The sequence below is a fragment of the Silene latifolia genome, chromosome X (genome assembly GCF_048544455.1).
Source record: "Silene latifolia isolate original U9 population chromosome X, ASM4854445v1, whole genome shotgun sequence".
NCBI lineage: Eukaryota > Viridiplantae > Streptophyta > Magnoliopsida > Caryophyllales > Caryophyllaceae > Silene > Silene latifolia.
In genome coordinates this window covers 54,457,982-54,478,712 of record NC_133537.1, presented here as the reverse complement: position 1 = coordinate 54,478,712, position 20,731 = coordinate 54,457,982, and the positions used below count along the sequence as shown (strand labels likewise).

At 38.5% G+C, this 20,731-nt stretch overlaps 1 protein-coding gene across 1 annotated transcript; it reads left to right on the top strand.

The window, feature by feature from the left end:
- Positions 1–3,151: 3,151 nt before the first annotated feature.
- On the top strand, positions 3,152–3,736 carry LOC141617382 (protein FAR1-RELATED SEQUENCE 9-like). The gene has a single exon (XM_074434567.1). It carries the CDS (start codon positions 3,152–3,154, stop codon positions 3,734–3,736), a length of 585 nt encoding a protein of 194 aa, XP_074290668.1.
- The last annotated feature ends 16,995 nt before the right edge of the window (positions 3,737–20,731 follow it).

Genomic DNA, 20,731 nt, shown 5'->3' with positions numbered 1-20,731 from the left:
GAATCTCAGACCTTATTTTGTGAATCTCAAACCTAGTTTAGTGAATCTTATAGCTTGTTTTGTGAAACTTGGTCATCATAAGTGGTTAGAATCACCTTTGCTGCTCTTTTACTTATTTTGTGAATCTTAGACCTTATTTTGTGAATCTCAGACCTTTACTTAGTGAATCTTAGCAAATGATGATAGTGTGATAATTAAATAAAACATAAGTAATATTCAGAAAACTTAAAAATCTTCACCAAGATTTTTTTAAATTATTTGAACTAATAATCTGATACTTTATTTAGTGAATCTCGGACTTTATTTGGTGAATCTCAGTCTTTATTTAGTGAATCTTGGGCCTTATTTTGTGAATCTCTGTTGTTAAAACGTTACTGACGCAATTTATTTATTTCTTTTTGTGTGAAGCAGAGACCCTAGTTTGTGAAACTAGAAGGTTATTTTGTGAAACTTAATAACTAATATATACAACCTGGGTAAGATTAAAAACTGAACTAATAATCTGAACCAAAAAGTGAACTTGTGAATCTCAGTCCTTGTGTTTGTGAATCATAGAGCTCTTTTTGTGAACCCTTTAGGAATGACCTATTCTGCCCTCTTCCTTGCTCAGATAATATCCTCAGACTTTATTTTTGAATCACAGACCTTATTTTGTGAATGTAAGATGTGACTTTGTGAACCTTTTATCTTCTTAGGTATTGATTCAAATGTCAACAATAACTCACAGTGTAGTGTGACGCCTCGTGTCGGTTGTGGTGAGGTTCCTTGCTCTAATGTTGGTTCTGGTCAGGATGGTGAGGGTTCTACTGCTGTCTTAACAACCCCTACAATGCCAACTATTTCCACACCTACTACTTTGGTAACTTACACACCGGGTGGCACTGAGCAATGGATAAGTAGGATTGAAGAGAAGTTTACACCCGTGGTTGGCAAAACATTTGTGGACTTAGAGTCAGCAATGTTGTTCTATAAAATTTATGCTATGGCTTGCGGGTTTGAAGCAAGGAAGTCTTCAACTAAGAGGTTTAAGGATGGTGTTATTCGAACAAAATGCATGGTTTTTCATCGTCAAGGTTTTAATAACAGGAAAAATCGTCCTCCCAAAGCTGATGCAAAAACAACAACCGTTGAAACTGGTGACAAAACAAAAGCTGGTGCAATAAGTGCAAATAGAAAAACAAAAACTGCTAAAACCAGTACGAAAAAGGGTGGAGGTGCAGGTGAAGCTGAGAGTTCCAATAAGCAAAGTGGTACAAGAATAACTAAAATTAAAAGGTGGGGTTGTGAAAGAATGATAAAATTCATGTTCCATGAAAAGATGTACAAGATTGAACAATTCCGTGAGGGTCACAATCACCCAGTGACGCCTGTCAAAAATAGGGAATTTGAGAAACTTGTTGTTAATATAAATCAACTGAACGAATATCATAAACAATTGATTATCCAAAATTCGAGATTGAATGTCGGGGCTAGTTTAACATACAAATTATGCAAGGATTAAGCAGAGGGTTTCGAAAATGTTGGAGCTACCCTTACGCAGTTCAAGAATTTCCAAAGGAATGTAAAGTGTCTACTTAATGACAAGGATGGACATATGTTCATCTCTCGTTTAGAAACCCTCCTAGATACAAAAGGGTTATTTTTTTCATATGAAACAGATGCTGACAGTGCTTTGACAAGAATTTTTTGGACAAATGCGGATTCCATCAGATATTACGCATTGTTTGGTGATGCTATTTCATTCGATCCAACCTATGGAACGAACAAATATAACATAAAATTTGCACCTTTCACTGGGATTGATAATCACAAAAAGTTAATAACATTTGGATGCGTGCTTTTAGATCATGAAGACGATGACTCATTTATTTGGGCATTTCAGCAGTTCCTGAAAGCAATGGGTGGCAACGAACCCAATTACATCATCAGTGACCAAGATGTCGGAATAATAAATGCAGTTCCAAGTGTGTTTGGAATTTCTTACTTTTGTGAAACTGGTTATTTAATTGGTGAAGCTCGGAACATTATTCGTGAATCTTGAAGTTTATTTTGTGAATCAAAGAGCGTGTTTTGTGACACTTAGATCTTGATTTGTGAAACACAAAGCTAATATTCTTAAACTTGGTCACAAGTTGTTGAAATTGGCTATTTTGTTATTTCTCTTATCTTGTGAATCTGAGACGTTGTTTGGTGAATCTCATACCTTATCTTGTGAATCTCAGACCTTATCTTGTGAATCTCAAACCTTGTTCAGTGAATCTTTAGGCTTGTTATGTGAAACTTGGTCGTGGTTTAAAATCATCTATTTTGCTCTTAATTTTGTGAATCTTAGACCTTATCTTGTGAATGTCAGACCTTGTTCAGTTAATCTTAGGGCTTGTTATGTGAAACTTGGTCGTGGTTTAAAATCATCTATTTTGCTCTTAATTTTGTGAATCTCAGACGTTATATTGTGAATCTCAGACCTTGTTCAGTGAATCTCGGGGCTTGTTACGTGAAACTTGGTCGTGGTTTAAAATCATCTATTTTGCTCTTAATTTTGTGAATCTCATACCTTATCTTGTGAATCTCAGACCTTGTTCAGTGAATCTTTGGGCTTGTTATGTGAAACACAAAGCTAATATTCTTAGACTTGGTCATAAGTTGTTGAAATTGCCTATTTTGTTATTTCTCTTATCTTGTGAATCTGAGACCTTGTTTAGTGAATCTTATAGCTTGATTTGTGACCAAAGATCTCTGACAATAGATAATGTGGATTTTGTGACTTGCAGCCGTGTTCAAAAAAGCAAGACATCGCTTTTGCATGTGGCACATTATGAAGAAAGTAACAGACAAGGTTGGGAGCACGATTTGCAATGAGACTGATTTCTTAAGTCGTCTGAACAATGTTGTCTGGAGCGAGGACTTGGAGCCTGAGGAATTTGAAGAGAATTGGGCTAAGGTCATTAGCGAGTTTTCGTTAGAAGAAAATAAATGGTTGACTGACAAGTTTGCGGAACGAGATCAGTGGATACCCGCTTATTTCAGGAATGTGCCGATGTGCAACATTTTAAAAACCACACAAAGATCAGAGAGTTCGAATAGCTTCTTTAAGAGATTTGAAAATAAATATGGGACTCTCGTAGAATTTTGGATGAGATTTGAGAGTGCCATGGACCAACAAAGGCACAATCTAAAGCTTCTTGAAGCACAGAGCCACAACTCAATGCCTGAAACCCTATTCGGGTCAAACTGGGAGGCCCATGCAGTGAAGGTCTATACACATGAAGTGTTCTTTGACTTCAAAGAGGAGGTTAAATTTTTGGTAAATGCATGTAGTGTTTGTGGATACACCCCACCAGATCCAGTAACTAACTTTGAAGTTTCAATTGTTGAGGACGCAAACAAGCGAAGGAGATATGCAGTTGAGTATAATAGGAGAACAATGGATGTCCGTTGTGCATGCAAATTGTTTGAAAGGAAAGGGATCTTATGCAACCACATCATTTGGATTTGCTCGGGAAAGTTTAAGGAAATACTTGGGAAATACATTTTGCGTAGGTGGAGTAAGAATGCACTCAGAAACACGGTTTATGATTTGAATGGAAATCTACTGGAAAACTATGATCTTTCTAGTAATAGTAAATTTGGAATGTCTCGGGTGTGGTCTGAGATTTACGCAACTGTTGGTATGCTCAAAAGAAAAGAAGAAGAGTCAGAAATGAGAGAGTTTGCCAAGGTAATAAAAGAATTCTGAGAGAAGTTGGAGCCAAACCCAAAGCCTTTGACCAAAGAACAAGAATTAGAGGCCCTTCTCAACTGCAAGGCTCCAAAAGAAATCAAGATCTTACCACCTAAAGTCTCTAGAAACAAAGGTAGTGGTAAAAGGATAGTGAGCAGCAAGAATAAGGCAATTATGAAGGCAAAAAAACCGAAAAGGATGTGTGCTAAGTGTAAACGCATGTCACACCACGATAAAAGAAATTGTCGAAATGAGTTTGCAGAGCATCCTCTTGAGAATCAAGTATGTATAATTCCAATTGAAAACGCAACTACTATTGTCTACTAATTCTTTTTTTTTTTAAAGTATCTAATCAAGGTTTGATTCTTTACATAGGAAGACAAATCGGAAGAAGAGTGATGAGCTCCTATTTCTACTACATTTTGGCATCATTTTGAGCTCATTTGGTAACACTTGGTAACGGTTTTTGATGTTATTTTGGCGAATTCCATATGTTTCACCATTTAGCGTAATTTCAAGTGAAGATTAAGAAGCCAAAAGATCGAGAGAAGTATCCAAGTAAGAGCCAAGAACAAGCTTGAAGAAATGCAACAAGAAAGCCTTCCAAAGGATCAAAGGAAGAACGAAAGGAAGACGCACTCCAGCAGCAAAACCGCACGGTGCGAGTTTCCCAGCTACAGAACTCGCACCGTGCGAGTTTTATGGGTTTGATGGCGTTTGTTAGCGTTTTGTATTACGGGCCTTCCCCTTTATTAAGCCCATTAATTATTAGGTTTCGGGAGATATAAATAGGAAGTTTGCAATTAGGTTAATGATCTTTTGTTCACTTTAATTAATCAAGGTTGTAATTTGGGAATATTTTCATCTTTTGAATTGGGTTTTAGATCTAATTATGGAGAACTAATCTCCTATCTTAATCCGACTGAAGGCTTAATCTTTGGTTGTAAGACCCTTTAATCCTTCCTTAATTTTCATTATCATTGTTAATCCTTTTGTGTTTATTGTTTGAATTTTGGAATCCTTGTTTATGTTGAGTAATTAAGTGTGATTTCCTTGTTTCTTAATTAATCAAGCTCCTTAATTTATTGTTGTTGGGATTATTAAGTGTGATTTCCTTGTAATCTCATCTTTGCAACACCTTGTTATTATGCTAATGAATGTGATTTCTTCTTGGCTTAATTAGCAAGTAAAGGATTAACTTGTAATTAGGCATTTATTGTGATTTCATTGTGTCTAATTACCTCTATTGAATCTCTTGTGCTCATATCTTCTTATTAATTTGACCAATGTATGTGATTTCTACTTGGTAGAATTGATAAGTTGGGTTATTTGATTAAGTGTGATTTCCTTGTCATTTGGCCATTACTAAGGAGTTTTAGAAGATTTATCTTCACAATAGGGTGATAATATATAATTGAAGGATTGATTGAGGGGTTTTGTCAACTAAAGTGCCAAACTTTGGGTCGGGTTAAGTCTCTCTTAATATTGATTAATTTCCATCTTTAAACTCTTGATTGATTACTTGCTTTGCACTCTTGTTTGAATTTACTTGCTTTTGTTACAATTGAAGACTCAACCAAAACCCCCCCTTTTTTATTTTTTTGTTTTTATTGTTGTCACAATTGTTCTATTTACTCTTTTAATTTCACTATTGCAAAACCCATCTTCTCTTGGGTTTGACCCCTTGCTTGCTATTTTACTAGTTTATAATTAGTGTTAATTAGTGTTTTTAGTGGTATATAAATTGTTAATTTGGCCGTCTTTTAGTGCGACATTTTAGGAGTGTCAAATTTTGGCGCCGTTGCCGGTTAAGGTAAGGGTTTTGCTAGTGTTTGTTATTTGTGTTTTTAGGATAGTTGTGTTAGTTAGTCTTTGTTTCTTGTTGATAGTGTCTTGTTCATTACTTGTGTGAACCTTTTGATTGTGTGCTCTTGTGTAGAATTGTTTATGGTCAATACTAGGAATTCAAGTGAACCACTTTTTCCTTTCAATCCGGAGATTCAAAGATCACTTGCTTGGATAGGAGGAGGTATTGGAAGAGACAACCCCGGTTATTGAAGAAATTGATCCCGGTTTTCAACAAGACCAAAGAGAAGATAACAACATCCCTTTTGAACAACACATACCCATTCAAATCATCATGGGTGATCGTGAGGAAGAACAACCATATGGGCACGGTGAAAGAGAGAACCCACCACGGCCTAGAACTATTAAGGAATTACCGCCCCGGATCTCACACAAGTGCCCTTGTGTATCTCCTTTCCGGCCTTGGCGGAAAATGCCACCTTTGAATTGATGTCCGGGCTCATTCACCAATTGCCCCAATTTCATGGACTTAGCACGGAAGATCTCAACAAGAATCTTAACAAATTTCATGTTGTTTGCTCAAGCATGAAGCCAAATGGGGTTACCGATGAGCAACTTCAACTAAGGGCCTTCCCTTTCTCACTCAAGGACGCGGCCAATGATTGGCTTTATTATCTCCCTACCGGGAGCATCACCACTTGGAATCAAATGAAGAAGGCTTTCTTAGAAAAGTATTTTCCCGCTAGTCTCTCATCTCAATTGAAGAAAGAAATAAGTAATGTTGAACAAATGGATGGGGAGAACTTGTATGAGTATTGGGAGAGGTTTAAACAACTTCTTGCTAGTTGCCCATACCATGGGTATACCGACCACGACCTTCTTTTGAACTTTTGTGGTGGTCTACTTGAGGATGATGCTAGGATGATTAAAGCCGCCACTCAAGGTGGAATTGAATACATGTCGGTCCAAGAAGCAAATGAGTTGATTGAAAGGTTGGTAGGAAGCTCTAGGAATTTTGGGAGGAGAATTAAGAAGTCAAGTGGAACATTCTCTTCAAGGCAAAGCTCCAATCATATGGAGGAGAAAGTTGACTTTTTTACCAATTTGGCCAAGGAACTTACAAAAGGAGGTGGGAGTGCTTCTCATGTGAAATTTTGTGGTCTTTGTAATGACCCAACTCATCCCACCGATGGGTGTCCATCTTTGCAAACGGAGGAGGCAATTGAAGCGGTGAAGGCTATTGGGTTTAGGAAGTTTGACCCCTATTCTAACACTTACAATGAAGGTTGGAAATCTCATCCAAATATGGGGTGGGGTGGAAACCAAAATCAAAACCAAAATCATAACCAAAAAGGGGCTTCAAACTCTTCATTTCAAAATCCAAATCAAAATCAAAACCAATCCCAAAATTCCTTGGAATAAATGATGAAAACACTTGCTATGAATCAAATGACAATGCAAAAAGAAAGCCAAGCCTTGCTACAAAATACCAAGGAATTTCAAAATGTCGTGCTTCAACAAAACCGACTCACCGACTCTAGGTTTATTAACCTTGAGACCCAAGTTGGTCAAATCCTCACTACACTCAATTCTCAACCCAACCAAGGAGGGAGTCTCCCTTCTCACACCATTCCTCCACCCACCAAGGAACAAGCAAAAGCGGTCTCTTTGAGGAATGGTAGAGAGTTGGTAGAGGCACCCAAGGGTCCTAAGAAGACAAGACCACTTCCTATTGTTCATGAAGTGGAAGATGTGATTGAAGATGAAATTGAAGTGGTAGTGGAACAAGGGGAAGCATCTATACCTCAACAAGTGAGGATCCATGAACCGCTTCCGGAATATGAGCCACAAGCTCCATTTCCAAGTGCTTTGAATGATACAAGGATAGTTGACAAGAAGACTTCAAGCCTTTATGATATCTTTCGTAAAGTGGAGGTAAACATTCCCCTCCTTGATCTTCTTAGTAGTGTGCCCAAGCATGCAAAATTTTTGAAAGAGTTGTGCACTACTAAGAGGACCAATAAAGCAAAAAGCATGAAAAAGGTAAGGGCTAGTGAACATGTGTCGGCAATTTTTCAAAAACGGTTGCCACAAAAATGTAGTGACCCGGGCATGTTCACCATCCCTTGTAAAATTGGAGACTTGGATTGTCAACATGCTATGCTTGATTTAGGTGCATCTATTAATGTCTTGCCCAATTACCTTTATGAGTCACTCAAGTTAGGGCCTTTGAAACCGACTCGTACGGTCATTTCTTTGGCCGATAGGTCCAATATCTATCCTAAGGGGGTTCTGGAAGACGTCTTGGTGAAGGTGGGGGAAATGCTTTTTCTCGCCGACTTCTATGTGATTGAAATGGAACCCGAGAAAGGCTCCACTCCCATTTTGTTGGGAAGGCCTTTCATGAGAACTTCTAACACCAAGATTGATGTATCTAGTGGACGCCTCACGATGGAATTTGAGGGGGAAAAGATTTAGTATAGCATACATGAGGCTATGAAATACCCATCCGAGACTTCATCCTTGTGTTTTTGAAGTAGAGTGATGTCGTCGGGTCACATCCAATCAAACACATTTATAATACTCAACAAACAACTAGTTAGCGGTAAGTCGAGGTCGATCCATGGGACGGTGTGCTTTGGGTTCTAAGTCTATCTATCTCAATTTATGCTAGTGTCACAATTTGTTTGGGTTTGTAGTTGTGTCTAGACTAATGCAAACAATAAGGTAAAACAAGCAATAAAAGGAAGGATGTAAACAAATGATTAAAAATGCTAGGATATCATGGGGTCATAGGGGATTCATGGTGTTGATCATACAAACATGTTTACAAAGTTGCAAGCAATTAATGTTGTGAGGAAACCGAGTTGGTTTATGTCTTACGGTTCATAGGAAGAGTTGGGTCCCGGAGCCGAATCGATTAGATTGTACAACACCTACAAGTCGACTTACTTTCCTCCTAATCAACTTCTATGCATGGTCTAACAAGACTCGAGTTGGTTTATATCTTACAAGTCAAGTTTAGTAGATAAGAGATGGTTGTAAATGCAAGGATTCATAGGCTTAGCATTTCATCAAACATAACATGTGCATAAAGTTGACATCACAACAAGCAAGCAATTTTGATTATGAAAACATATTAGATTAAGCATGAATCAATCCCATGTTGGTTTTCCCTAATTACCCACTAATCCTAGCTAAGTAACTACTCACTCATGATGAAGTTTAACATGTTAATAAGATTGTCAATCATACTAACAAAGCCAAACATGATGAACAAGTAAGAAAGATTAACAATAATTAAAACAAGGATTAAGAGGATTATACCTATGGAGATTCCAAAATAATGCAAAGAATAATAGAAGAAACTTGATGATTGATGGAAGGTTGTCAATCTCCCAATAATAACCCAATAATCTTCAATTATCCAATAATAAACTTGAATAATAAACTTGAACAATAATTATGGAAAGATTAATGTGTAATTTGTGGAAAGATTAAAGAGTAATCTATTCTAATCTACTCCTAATCTAATCTAAGGAAGGATTTTTCTAGCTAAAAAGGATGTCTCCTTTTGATTACTACAAATGGGGTATTTATAGTGGAAATTAGGTGGATGCATTAGGGTTAACTAAGGGCTAAACTAGTAATTACACTTTTTAAATGGAGCAGGGAGGAGCCGGTATTTCTTGAAGGAAGGGCTTCTTTCTTTGAAGCTTGAAGAAGACGAAAATGTGCTGGGCTGGAATCCGAGCGGATTGATATGAAGACGGGCAGATTGGTGAAGGGGAAAACGGGCGGATTGTGGTGAAGACGCTCGGGTTCTGTATAATGGTGACGGGATTCCATAGAATCCGCACGGTTGGTCTCGATTCTCGTTTTCTCTTCTATTCTTCCCTTTCCTTCACTTCCATTTTATTCTTGTAGGCTTGGTCTCTAGTTATTGCTTCCTCCTCATACTAGTCTATCAAATATCGTCAAATAGCTTCCGAATACGCACGAAAGACAGGAATTTCTGCCTTATTCTCTTCTTTCCTACAAAACATATAGAATGCGATAGAAAAGCAAATAGGAAGGTTTTGACGGATAAAATGGCCAAAGAATGCTATAATAGTATGCAAAATAGGCTCAATTAGGGGACTAGATGTGTGCAAATAATGGTCACATCAAATATCCCCAAACCGAACCTTTACTCGTCCCGAGTAAAGAGGTGACAAAAACTAGACCTTTATTTAAACTATCCTACTAATATAGCCGATATGAGACAATTAGCGGGTCTCACTCCGCCCCTTCAACTCACAACAAGAAAACCATGAGGTAGGATGCCTTCTTGCAAGGCAAGGTGGGTCTTGCCAAAATGGTGACACATCCAAACATTAAGCACACAAAATCAAATAATGGATGCATCTACAAAAGAATAGACACTTCCTCATCAAGTGGCGGAGGCAACTAATAGAGAACAAATTTAAGAGCACGTAATCCTTCACAAATACTAGTTCAACAAATTACTAAGGCTAAGAGGATGGCACTAAATCACCTCCAAATGGTGTTAAACTAGACTACTTTCGTCCTCAATTTCCAAATGCTTTCGTCAAGAGCGATCGGATGGTGGTGGAATGATGATCCCTATGATTCTAGTAGCATATGACATGACAAGTCTCGAATTCTCTACAAAAGTAAAGGTCATGGATCATCCCAAGCTCGACAAAGTTGTTTGACAAAAGGCTTTTTGGGAATGAAATGCTCAAATCTTTATACACAACGGTGGATATGACTAGTGTTCAAAATTGTCCTCATTTCACTTTCACATTTCAAAAATTTAAGATGGGGTTTATCCCTTCCGGGCTAGTGTCCTTTGCTTTCGCCAATCGCTTATTAGGCAACCGGTTAACCTCTAGACAATAGCTTTTCGGCGTGATAGTCACTCTGTCTCTGGGCGGCCGAATTCACAACCGTGTGGGGGCCCAATTCAATGGATCCCGCTCCAAAGCACATCGAAGTGGTACGCCTCCATCAAAACAATTTAAATTTCTCAATATTCAACAATTCATAACATTTGAGGTTTCCTTGGCATTAAATTACTTCCACATGACAAAATTCTTTGAAATGAGCACTTCAAGCTTATTGATAGAAAATATTTTTTGGTTGCCTTACCACAAGGTCAATCAAGGTCACCTAGACAAGTTAACCAAGTCCACATCGCATCACGGGGTTGGATAGGTGACTCACATGCAAACCCTTGACTAGGCTTTGGGTCATGGGTCAAGAGACACTAGTATGACACTATCTAGGGTGTTTTACAACCATTCTAGTAGGCAAAATCTTAAGTTGAAAAAGTATTTGTAATGGCTTAGTTGCTCTTGTCAAAGTTTTCAATTAGGCACTTTTCAAAACTTTTTCTAACATGCAACTACATGCCATGATTCAACTAGCATATATACAACCTAATGCAAATGATTCTACCAACTAGTATGCCAAGTAAACTAAATGCAATCCTAAATTCACATTGTTTTTACCGCATCAATCAAAATAAAGCCACATAGTCATTAACATAAAGAGGAAAAAGGAGATTGGAAGGATCATACCATGGGGTCTTCAATATCCTCATGTCTTGGATGTGGCGTAGTCAATCAATGTGAACAAGGATAGACAAACATAATATATACAACATATACAATTCTACACTACAAAAGAAATAAACTTGTTTTAGGTTTTTCAATTTTTCAAATTTTTATGTTTTTTTTTTCGAAATATTTCAATTTTTATGCATTTTTGGAATATAAATTCCCATCCCCCACTTTATTTTGGACATTGTCCTCAATGTATATGTAGGAGTAGGAATGAAAAAGAAAAGCATGTTTTTGGATTTTTGATTTTTTTGAAATAAAGTACAAATGCAATATGATATGAATGAATGCATGCTTTAACTAAATGCAATTCTATATGACATATATAACAAATGAATGCAATCTAATCTATACTAAGTGATGCATGTTTTCTAGTAGACTATGGTCACCTATGATCAAACCTCCCCAAACCGATTTAAACACTATTTCTAGTGTAGAAATGAATAGGTTTGACCATTAGTGATTTATGCATGAATTCTAGTCTATATGCAACTATCTACATGAATCATGTGAGATATATTACAATGCAACTGTACTATATGAACTAACTAATTTAAATGCAATATAAAATATAATACAAATGCATGCGAAAACTACACTAAATGCAATGTATGTACAAAAGAGAGAGGGAAAGATAGGTATCATACAAATGGAGGTGGTGAGGTAGGCCTATTTCACTCGTCATCCTCATCTTGATCATAGCCATAACGATGAGAACTCCCGGCTTGGTCATACCCGCTTGCTTGACCCCAATACCCTCCTTGGTCAAATTCTCCTCCTTGTCCCGAGTACCCTCCACCTTGGCTAGAATGCCCTCCGTCGCCGCGACCCCAAGCTTGGTTCTCTTGATTTGGGAACAAGAGCTCCGGTTGTGCCCAAGTGGGCAAAGGGCCATTAGGGTCAACATACCCTTGTTGAGCCATGTTATAGTATTGGGGATAAAGGGCCAAGTAGTTGTCGACCCTCCCTTCATGTACCCCGAGGTCCACTCTATTCATGAGTGCCATCAAGTCATTAATACCCGGGGTATTGGGGATTTCCGGTTCAAATTTGGTGTAGGGGGTAGGGTATGGTGGGATAGGCACGTAGGAGGGTGGGCGAATAGGCCTTCCCGGTGTTCCACGAGGTATTTGGCGGTGCGGCTCTTCCCTTTGAGGGGGATTGTCAAGAATTTGAATATCAAGGAGGTAGCTTGGGGGAGGAGAGTATGGGCTCAATCTTGGGTCAATGCCCGGTATCTTCCAACCTTCAAGGATCATTGAAGTGCATCCTTTGGTGTGCCACTCTACACTCCCATCTCGAGTGTTGTTACACCATCGGTGGACTCGCCAAGATGGTGTGCTCATCAATCAAAGTTCTCCCCTCAAGAGGAGTATAGGTCCCTCGGTCATTGAATCCGGGACAAAGGTGGTGGGCCAAAATACTAATTAGACCTCCCATCACGAAGGTCTTGAGTTGGGTGGTTCCTTGAGCAAAATCATGGAACCTAGTAAGTATCTCAAGTGGCGTATTGAAGTTATAACGCCTCACCGCTCGAACATTCAAATAGGATTCAAGAAAGGTTAAGTCGATAAGAGTACACCTATCTTGTTCGTACCTCCCATTGATGGTACCGGCCACAAAGCGCTCGGTGAATCGAATCACCGGATGTTGGATGGCGAAGGTGTGGAAATGCTTTGGGTGGATAAAATTCCTCCCGGAGATAGCCTTCCAAAGAAGATCCACACCGAAATTATCCGGTTTTTCGGTATAGCTGGTGGGCACTTCAAGACCGAAAACATAGGCAAATTCCTCAAGCGAAAGACGATGGTCTAGGTTGCATAACCTAAACTCCATGCCCACATTGGTGTGGGTATTTGTCACAATGCGAAGGCTACTCAAGAATTCAAGGGTGAGACTTAGGTAAGTCTCTTCATGGGCATGGAAAAGTTTCCCAATGCCAAGGCCATTAAAGAACATCTCGGTAGGGTACCTTATCTTAAGGATTTCCAACACCCTAGTATCTACGAATTGAGTGGGTTCATAGTTCTTACCTAGTAACTTGACAAAGTTTGTGCGATGGTCATCGGATTCAAAGAGTACCTCTTGGAAGTAGTCGAGTTGTTCAATTCCTCCCCTCATTAGGGGTTGGGTGCTCCTTGGTAATACTACTTCCCGTGGCATTGAAGATGTTGATCCCTTGCGCTTCTTTCCGGTGGATTCCACCAATTTCTTGGCCTTTCCCTTGGTGTTCATCAACGGCGCCATTTTGATGTAGAGTGTTGGGAGTGTTTGTTTGAGAAGGGGTGTGTTTTTGAGGGTTGAGATGAGTGTTTTAGGGTTTGATAAGGTGAGGAAATGAGGGAGAAAGAGGGTGATTATATAGAAGAAAGGGGGGATCCGAACGGATAAGGGTGGGTGATATCCATTTTATCCGAAAGAACAGGGTAATCCGAGCGGATTTCCATCGGGACGCGCGGATTGCGAGAGAAGAAGACGGGCGTCTTTGTTTGAATCCGCACGGATTCTAACACAGCGATCTTTCTTGGTTGAGAGGTGGGAAAAGACGGGCGTCTTGGATCTGGGACGCGCGGCTTGTTCGGGACAAGCGTCTTGGATTAAATCCGCCCGTATTCAGGTGCAGCACAAAATCTCGTTTCTGGGTGACACACGGGACGGGCGTCCCGTGAAGAAAACGGACGTATTGTCCAGGACGGGCGGTTTTGCTCGACTCCGCACGTCTTCCTCTACAGCTTTAATCATTTCTTCGCCGTGGGCCCTGGTCGGGCGTCTTCCTCTAGATCCGGGCGTCTTCTGCTCCTTTCCTTCTTTTTTCTTTCTTTTTTCGTGAAATAACACACCCTTTTCACCGATTTTCTCTTTTTCCTTATCTTTTTCTGAAATTTGCTTATGAAACATGTAAGATGACTCTCTCTCTCTCTCCACTCTCATGCAAGAAATTAGATGCAAATGCAATAATGTACAATATTGTACAAAGTAAAGCGTCCAAGAAATATCTTACAAATGGTGGTTTGAGATAGGACTCCATTAAACTAGTTCAATTTGTAAAAATTCTTATCCATAGAGCTCAAAGCTCTTAATAAAAGATCAAAAGCTTGTGAACAAGCTCCAAATAAGCACAAGTATGGGTTGCTCATTTTGAATATGAAATTTGGCCAAGGAAGCTTGTTGAATGTTCTTTTCCTTGCTTTGTACTTAGCATTAGAGCTTTCCCGATGCTTCAAATAGATAAGCCCATGATTCTTGTCAACACTAAGCATGAAGTGTGGTTTATTTTCATCCGTAGACTTCCACTTACCAACTTCTTTTTCAATTTCGGTGATGATGATAGCATTTTGATTTTTTAATCCTTCCAAGGTAGAAGGAGAACTTCCATGGCATTGATGATCGGATACCTTAGGAGTTGAGATTGTGGGTGCCGAATCTTCACAAGTAGCTTCACGAGCAATTTTCTCTTTGAGCTTTTTCACCAAGTAGCTCTTGTAGGAAACTTTGGCCTTTTGAAGAAGGTCTATCATATCATCTTCAATGATCATTGGCTCTATGATAGGTGTCAAGTGGTCTTCATGAGGAATAAAGGAAGGACGCTCTTCTTCATGATAGGATACCTCAAATGTCTCAAGGATAGGCTCCTCAAGCAAGGTGATATTGTGAGTCCATTCGTTAGGTTCGTCATCATTGTTGCTATCTTCTTGTGAATCATAGATGGGGGCTTCATGCAACTTTTTCTCCAACAACCCAACATTCACTTCAAAGGAGACACCCTTATACTCACAAAGGTTAAGAGTATTTGGTTTACTCAACCTCATGTCTTCCTCATCAAACACCACACTTTCATAGTCACAAGAGCTCAAGGAGATTGGCTCTTCCCATTTCTCATTTTCCATATCAAAGGTTACTACTTCAAATTCGCATTCGTGCTCAATGTCCAAAGAACGGTGGGGAGTGGTTGCTTGGGATTATTTTAATTGGGCAATTTGAATTTCCAATTCCTCTCTTTGGACAACAATGCCTTGAAGAACATTATCCCTTCTTTGGCTCTCTTCTAGCATTTGTTTGAAGAAGTTTTGTTGATCTCCCATCATTTGGAGAATCACTCTTTGAATGGGTTCATTTTCTTGTTGTGGGTAGGTGTGAAAGTGGTTGTATTGAGGCATTTGGAATTGGTTGTAAAGTGAGTTTTGGGTGGTTGGTTGTTGTCGGTATTGGATGTGGTGAATTTGGTGGGAAAAGTTGGGGTAGTAGTTAGGATTTTTATTGTATAAGGTGTAAGGTAGGTTTGTGTTGACTTGCTCCTCAAACTCCCCATACCCATAGTCATACTCAAAAGATACACCACAAACTCCATATGTCAAGTCTTGATTCATAATGTAGTGATAAAGACAAGTAAACAACTACAAGCATGGAAACTACACAAAAAACGGTAAGAACAATCCTTGAGGAACAAGTTCCTCAAGGTGGAAGCAAAAATCAAAATAGACAAACAAGTAAGAACTTAATCACATAGCACCGTCCCCGGCAACGGCGCCATTTTGATGTAGAGTGATGTCGTCGGGTCACATCCAATCAAACACATTTATAATACTCAACAAACAACTAGTTAGCGGTAAGTCGAGGTCGATCCATGGGACGGTGTGCTTCGGGTTCTAAGTCTATCTATCTCAATTTATGCTAGTGTCACAATTTGTTTGGGTTTGTAGTTGTGTCTAGACTAATGCAAACAAAAAGGTAAAACAAGCAATAAAAGAAAGGATGTAAACAAATGATTAAAAATGCTAGGATATCATGGGGTCATAGGGGATTCATGGTGTTGATCATACAAACATGTTTAAAAAGTTGCAAGCAATTAATGTTGCGAGAAAACCGAGTTGGTTTATGTCTTACGGTTCATAGGAAGAGTTGGGTCCCGGAGCCGAATCTATTAGATTGTACAACACCTACAAGTCGACTTACTTTCCTCCTAATCAACTTCTATGCATGGTCTAACAAGACTCGAGTTGGTTTATATCTTACAAGTCAAGTTTAGTAGATAAGAGATGGTTGTAAATGCAAGGATTCATAGGCTTAGCATTTCATCAAACATAACATGTGCATAAAGTTGACATCACAAGCAAGCAATTTTGATTATGAAAACATATTAGATTAAGCATGAATCAATCCCATGTTGGTTTTCCCTAATTACCCACTAATCCTAGCTAAGTAACTACTCACTCATGATGAAGTTTAACATGTTAATAAGATTGTCAATCATACTAACAAAGCCAAACATGATGAACAAGTAAGAAATATTAAAAATAATTAAAACAAGGATTAAGAGGATTATACCTATGGAGATTCCAAAATAATGCAAAGAATAATAGAAGAAATGTGATGATTGATGGAAGGTTGACAATCTCCCAATAATAACCCAATAATCTTCAATTACCCAATAATAAACTTGAATAATAAACTTGAACAATAATTATGGAAAGATTAATGTGTAATTTGTGGAAAGATTAAAGAGTAATCTATTCTAATCTACTCCTAATCTAATCTAAGGAAGGATTTTTCTAGCTAAAAAGGATGTCTCCTTTTGATTACTACAAATGGGGTATTTATAGTGGAAATTAGGTGGATGCATTAGGGTTAACTAAGGGCTAAACTAGTAACTTGAAGGAAGGGCTTCTTTCTTTGAAGCTTGAAGAAGACGAAAATGTGCTGGGCTGGAATCCGAGCGGATTGATGTGAAGACGGGCGGATTGGTGAAGGGGAAAACGGGCGGATTGTGGTGAAGACGCTCGGGTTCTGTATAATGGTGACGGCTACATCATTAATACGGTTTCTTATTAAATTAAGTTCCATCAATATTACGCCATTATTAGTACATACGTGAAACTCGTCTTATAAATATGATGTTTATATTTCATCTTAAACAATCTAAATTTCTTGTTTTATATGGACTCGAAACCCGCCCTTTTGATATTGTGACACCCTGTCTTTTTTTTCTAGCTAAAAAGGATGTCTCCTTTTGATTACTAAAAATGGGGTATTTATAGTGGAAATTAGGTGGATGCATTAGGGTTAACTAAGGGCTAAACTAGTAATTACACTTTTTAAATGGAGCAGGGAGGAGTGATCGGTCCGTTTCGTATTCACAAGTAAATGGATGTGGTCGTTGGTCACGGTCGAATCAAAACACAATTTATAGCTTAACAAGCAACTCTACAATTAGTAAAGAGGCAAGTAAAGGTCGGATCCCAAGGGACGGGAGTTGAAATGAGATTTCTATTGTAACTAGTGGTATCTAAGGGGTGTCACAAATTGGGTTGATGTAGAAGGTTACTAAACTAGAATAACAATGAAAATAAACAAGCAAGATGAATTAAAGGGGTGTAAACAATTGATTAAAGGCACTAGGGTGTCATGGGGTCATAGGGGAATCATGGGATATGATCATACATGTTCTCAAATTATAAGCAAGCAATTATTGTTGTGATGGATTGAGTTGGGTTATATCTTACAATCCTAGGAAAGTTTGGGTCCCGGAGCCGAATCGATTAGATTGTACAACACCTACAAGTCGACTTAATCTTCCCTACTCAACAACATGCATGGTCTAATGAGACTCGAGTTGGGTTATGTCTTACAAGTCTCATTGAAAAGGTAGGAGATGATAGTAAATGCAAGGATTCATAGGCTTAGCATTTCATCAAATATAACATGTGCATGAGTTGAGATCAAAACAAGCAAGCAAATAAGATATGAAAGCATATTAATTTAAGCATGAATCATTCCCCATGTTGGTTTCCCCTAATCACCCATTAACCCTTTAACCCTAGCTAAGAGACTACTCACTCATTATCATGTTGATCATGCTAGCAAGGTTGTCAATCATACCAACAATATGAAACGTGATGAATAAATGAAAGTAATTAACAATAATTAAAAAGGGATTAAGAGATTATACCTACTAATGATTCCAATAATAAAGCAAGAATAATAGAAGTATTTGAATGCTAGATTGAGAGGTTGTCAATCTCCCAATAATAACCCAAAGAATCTTCAATTACCCAAAATAAAGGATGAACAAAAGAGAGATTAAAGAACTAAAACTTGGATTAAAACTTGATTAATACTTGATTACAATATTGAAGAGAGATTTGATTGATATTAACTACACTAATTATTGATAAGAAGAACATGCTCCTCTAATTAGCCTAATGGGGTATTTATAGTGAAAATTAGGGAGGATGCATTAGGGTTAACTAAGGGCTAAACTAGTAATTACACTTTTTAAGTTGAGCAAGGAGAAGCCGGTATTTTTGGAGAGAAGGGCTTCTCTTTTCGTAGCTTGAAGAAGACAACCCGTCTTTGTGAAGGAATCCGGGCGGATTAGGGTCGGGACGGCCGGATTTTGGCGATGGAATCCGAGCGGATTCTGGGGAATCCGGGCGGATTGTTGAGGGGAATCCGAGCGGATTCCAGCTGGGGCGCTTTCGGATTGTGCAAGGGCAGGACGGGCGGATTGTTGACAATCCGCTCGGATTGTCAGTCAGCGTGGTAACTTCTTCTTTTCTTCCCTTTTCTTCATAAATTCCTTGGGGATTTCCTTGGGGACTCAAGGATCTTTTCTCAACATTGCTCTTCTACTAAGATATGTACAAAGGCCTTCTAATCTTGTCTCTCCTTGATGCTTGGTCATTGAATTTGATCAATTTAGTCTCGATTTGCCATGAAAATGCAAGATTCTTACTCCTTTCCTACCAAGGGATCAAAATCTCAAAGAATATGCAAAACAAAGAACTAAAGATAAGAAATGACCCAAATAAGCACTAAAAAGCATGGAAACAAGGGTAATTCGGGGCTAAATATGCGCCAATTATGGTCACATCAAATATCCCCAAACCGAACCTTTGCTCGTCCCGAGTAAAGAGGTGACAAAGACTAGGACTAATACTAACCTATCCTAATAATATAGCCGATATGAGACAATTAGCGGGTCTCACTCCGCCCCTTCAACTCACAACAAGACAACCATGAGGTAGGATGCCTTCTTGCAAGGCAAGGTGGGCCTTGCCAAAATGGCGACACATCCAAACATTAAGCACACAAAAACACATAATGGATGCATCTACAAAAAGAATAGCCACTCCCTCATCAAGTGGCGGAAATTATCTACAAGGGAAGCAATTCAAGGGTACACAATCCTTCATAGATGCAATTTGTTCAAACTACTAGGCCTAGAAGGATACCAATAAATCACCTCCAAGTTGTGTCAAGCTAGGGTACCTTTGTCCTCAATCGTTAAATGCTTTTGTCAAGAGTAGACTCCCTATGGTGTTAGAAACACTGGAGGATCGCGGAATTCCCCCTCTTGCCTAGACAAGAAGAAGGGTCGTCCCCTCTCTACCATGCACAAAAATGGATATGATGGATAAAGGGATCAATAGATATTTGAGCTTCACTTTGGGAGTTTGCTTTCGTTTTTGTTTTTCCCCCCAATTTCTTGTGGCATATAACATTTGAGAACACTTTCTTTGCCATTTCTTTTTTTATTTTTGGCATTTCAACACTTGACAAATTTTTTTGCATTTCTTTTTGAACATTTTCAAAGTCACCCCAATTAGTAACGAGGGTGGCTTGTATTTGAAGCTTAGGAGTTCTATTTTTTTGCTCCTCTTTTCATTTGATGCATTTTTGCAAACTTTCTTTCACTTTTCACTTCATTGAACTCAAATTGATTTCTTTTTGTGCCCATTCCCTTTGATGACAAAAATATATGGTAGAACATGGATGAATGATGGTTGTATGCATGGTTTCAAGGGTCACCTTGGAATAAACGGTAGCCAAGGAGTTATCACACCACAAGGTACTCTTGACTCGGCCTTAATCCATGGGTCAAAGGATACTAGCATGACACATCCTAGGGTGTTTTACAAGTATTCTAACAAGCAAAGTCTTAAGAATAAAAAGCATCTACTAGGGCCTATATACACTTGTCAAGCTTCCGAAGTAGACGGTTTCGCAAAATTTTTCTAACATGCAACTACATGCCATGATGCAACTAACATATAAACATCCTAATGCATATGATTCTACCAACTAATATGACATATAATCTAAATGCAAGTCCTAGATTCACATTGTTATACCGCATCAATCAAGATAAAGTCACATAGTCATTAACATAAAGAGGAAAAAGGAGATTGGAAAGATCATACCATGCGGTCTTCAATATCCTCATGTCTCGGATGTGGCGTAGTCAATCAATGTGAACAAGGATAAAACAAGCACAATATATACAAAGGAAATGAACTTGTTTTTGGGTTTTCAATTTTTTCAATTTTTGTGATTTTTGAAATTTTTTCAATTTTTATGGGTTTTTGAATAAGAGTTAAATGTTAGAATTCCCATCCCCACACTAATATGGGCATTGTCCTCAATGGCCAAAATGATGGAAATTATGCAAAGATGATGCATGATTTCTATACTAAATACAATTCTATACTAAGCTACACTACATGCTGCATGGTTTTTGTTATGACGGAGAGGATAATTTAGATTACCTCCCGTTGCGTATGCATTAACTTCCCCAAAC

Bases quoted from the DNA above. Each gene is read 5' to 3' on its own strand.
- LOC141617382 (XM_074434567.1), top strand. From the start codon at position 3,152: ATGGACCAACAAAGGCACAATCTAAAGCTTCTTGAAGCACAGAGCCAC.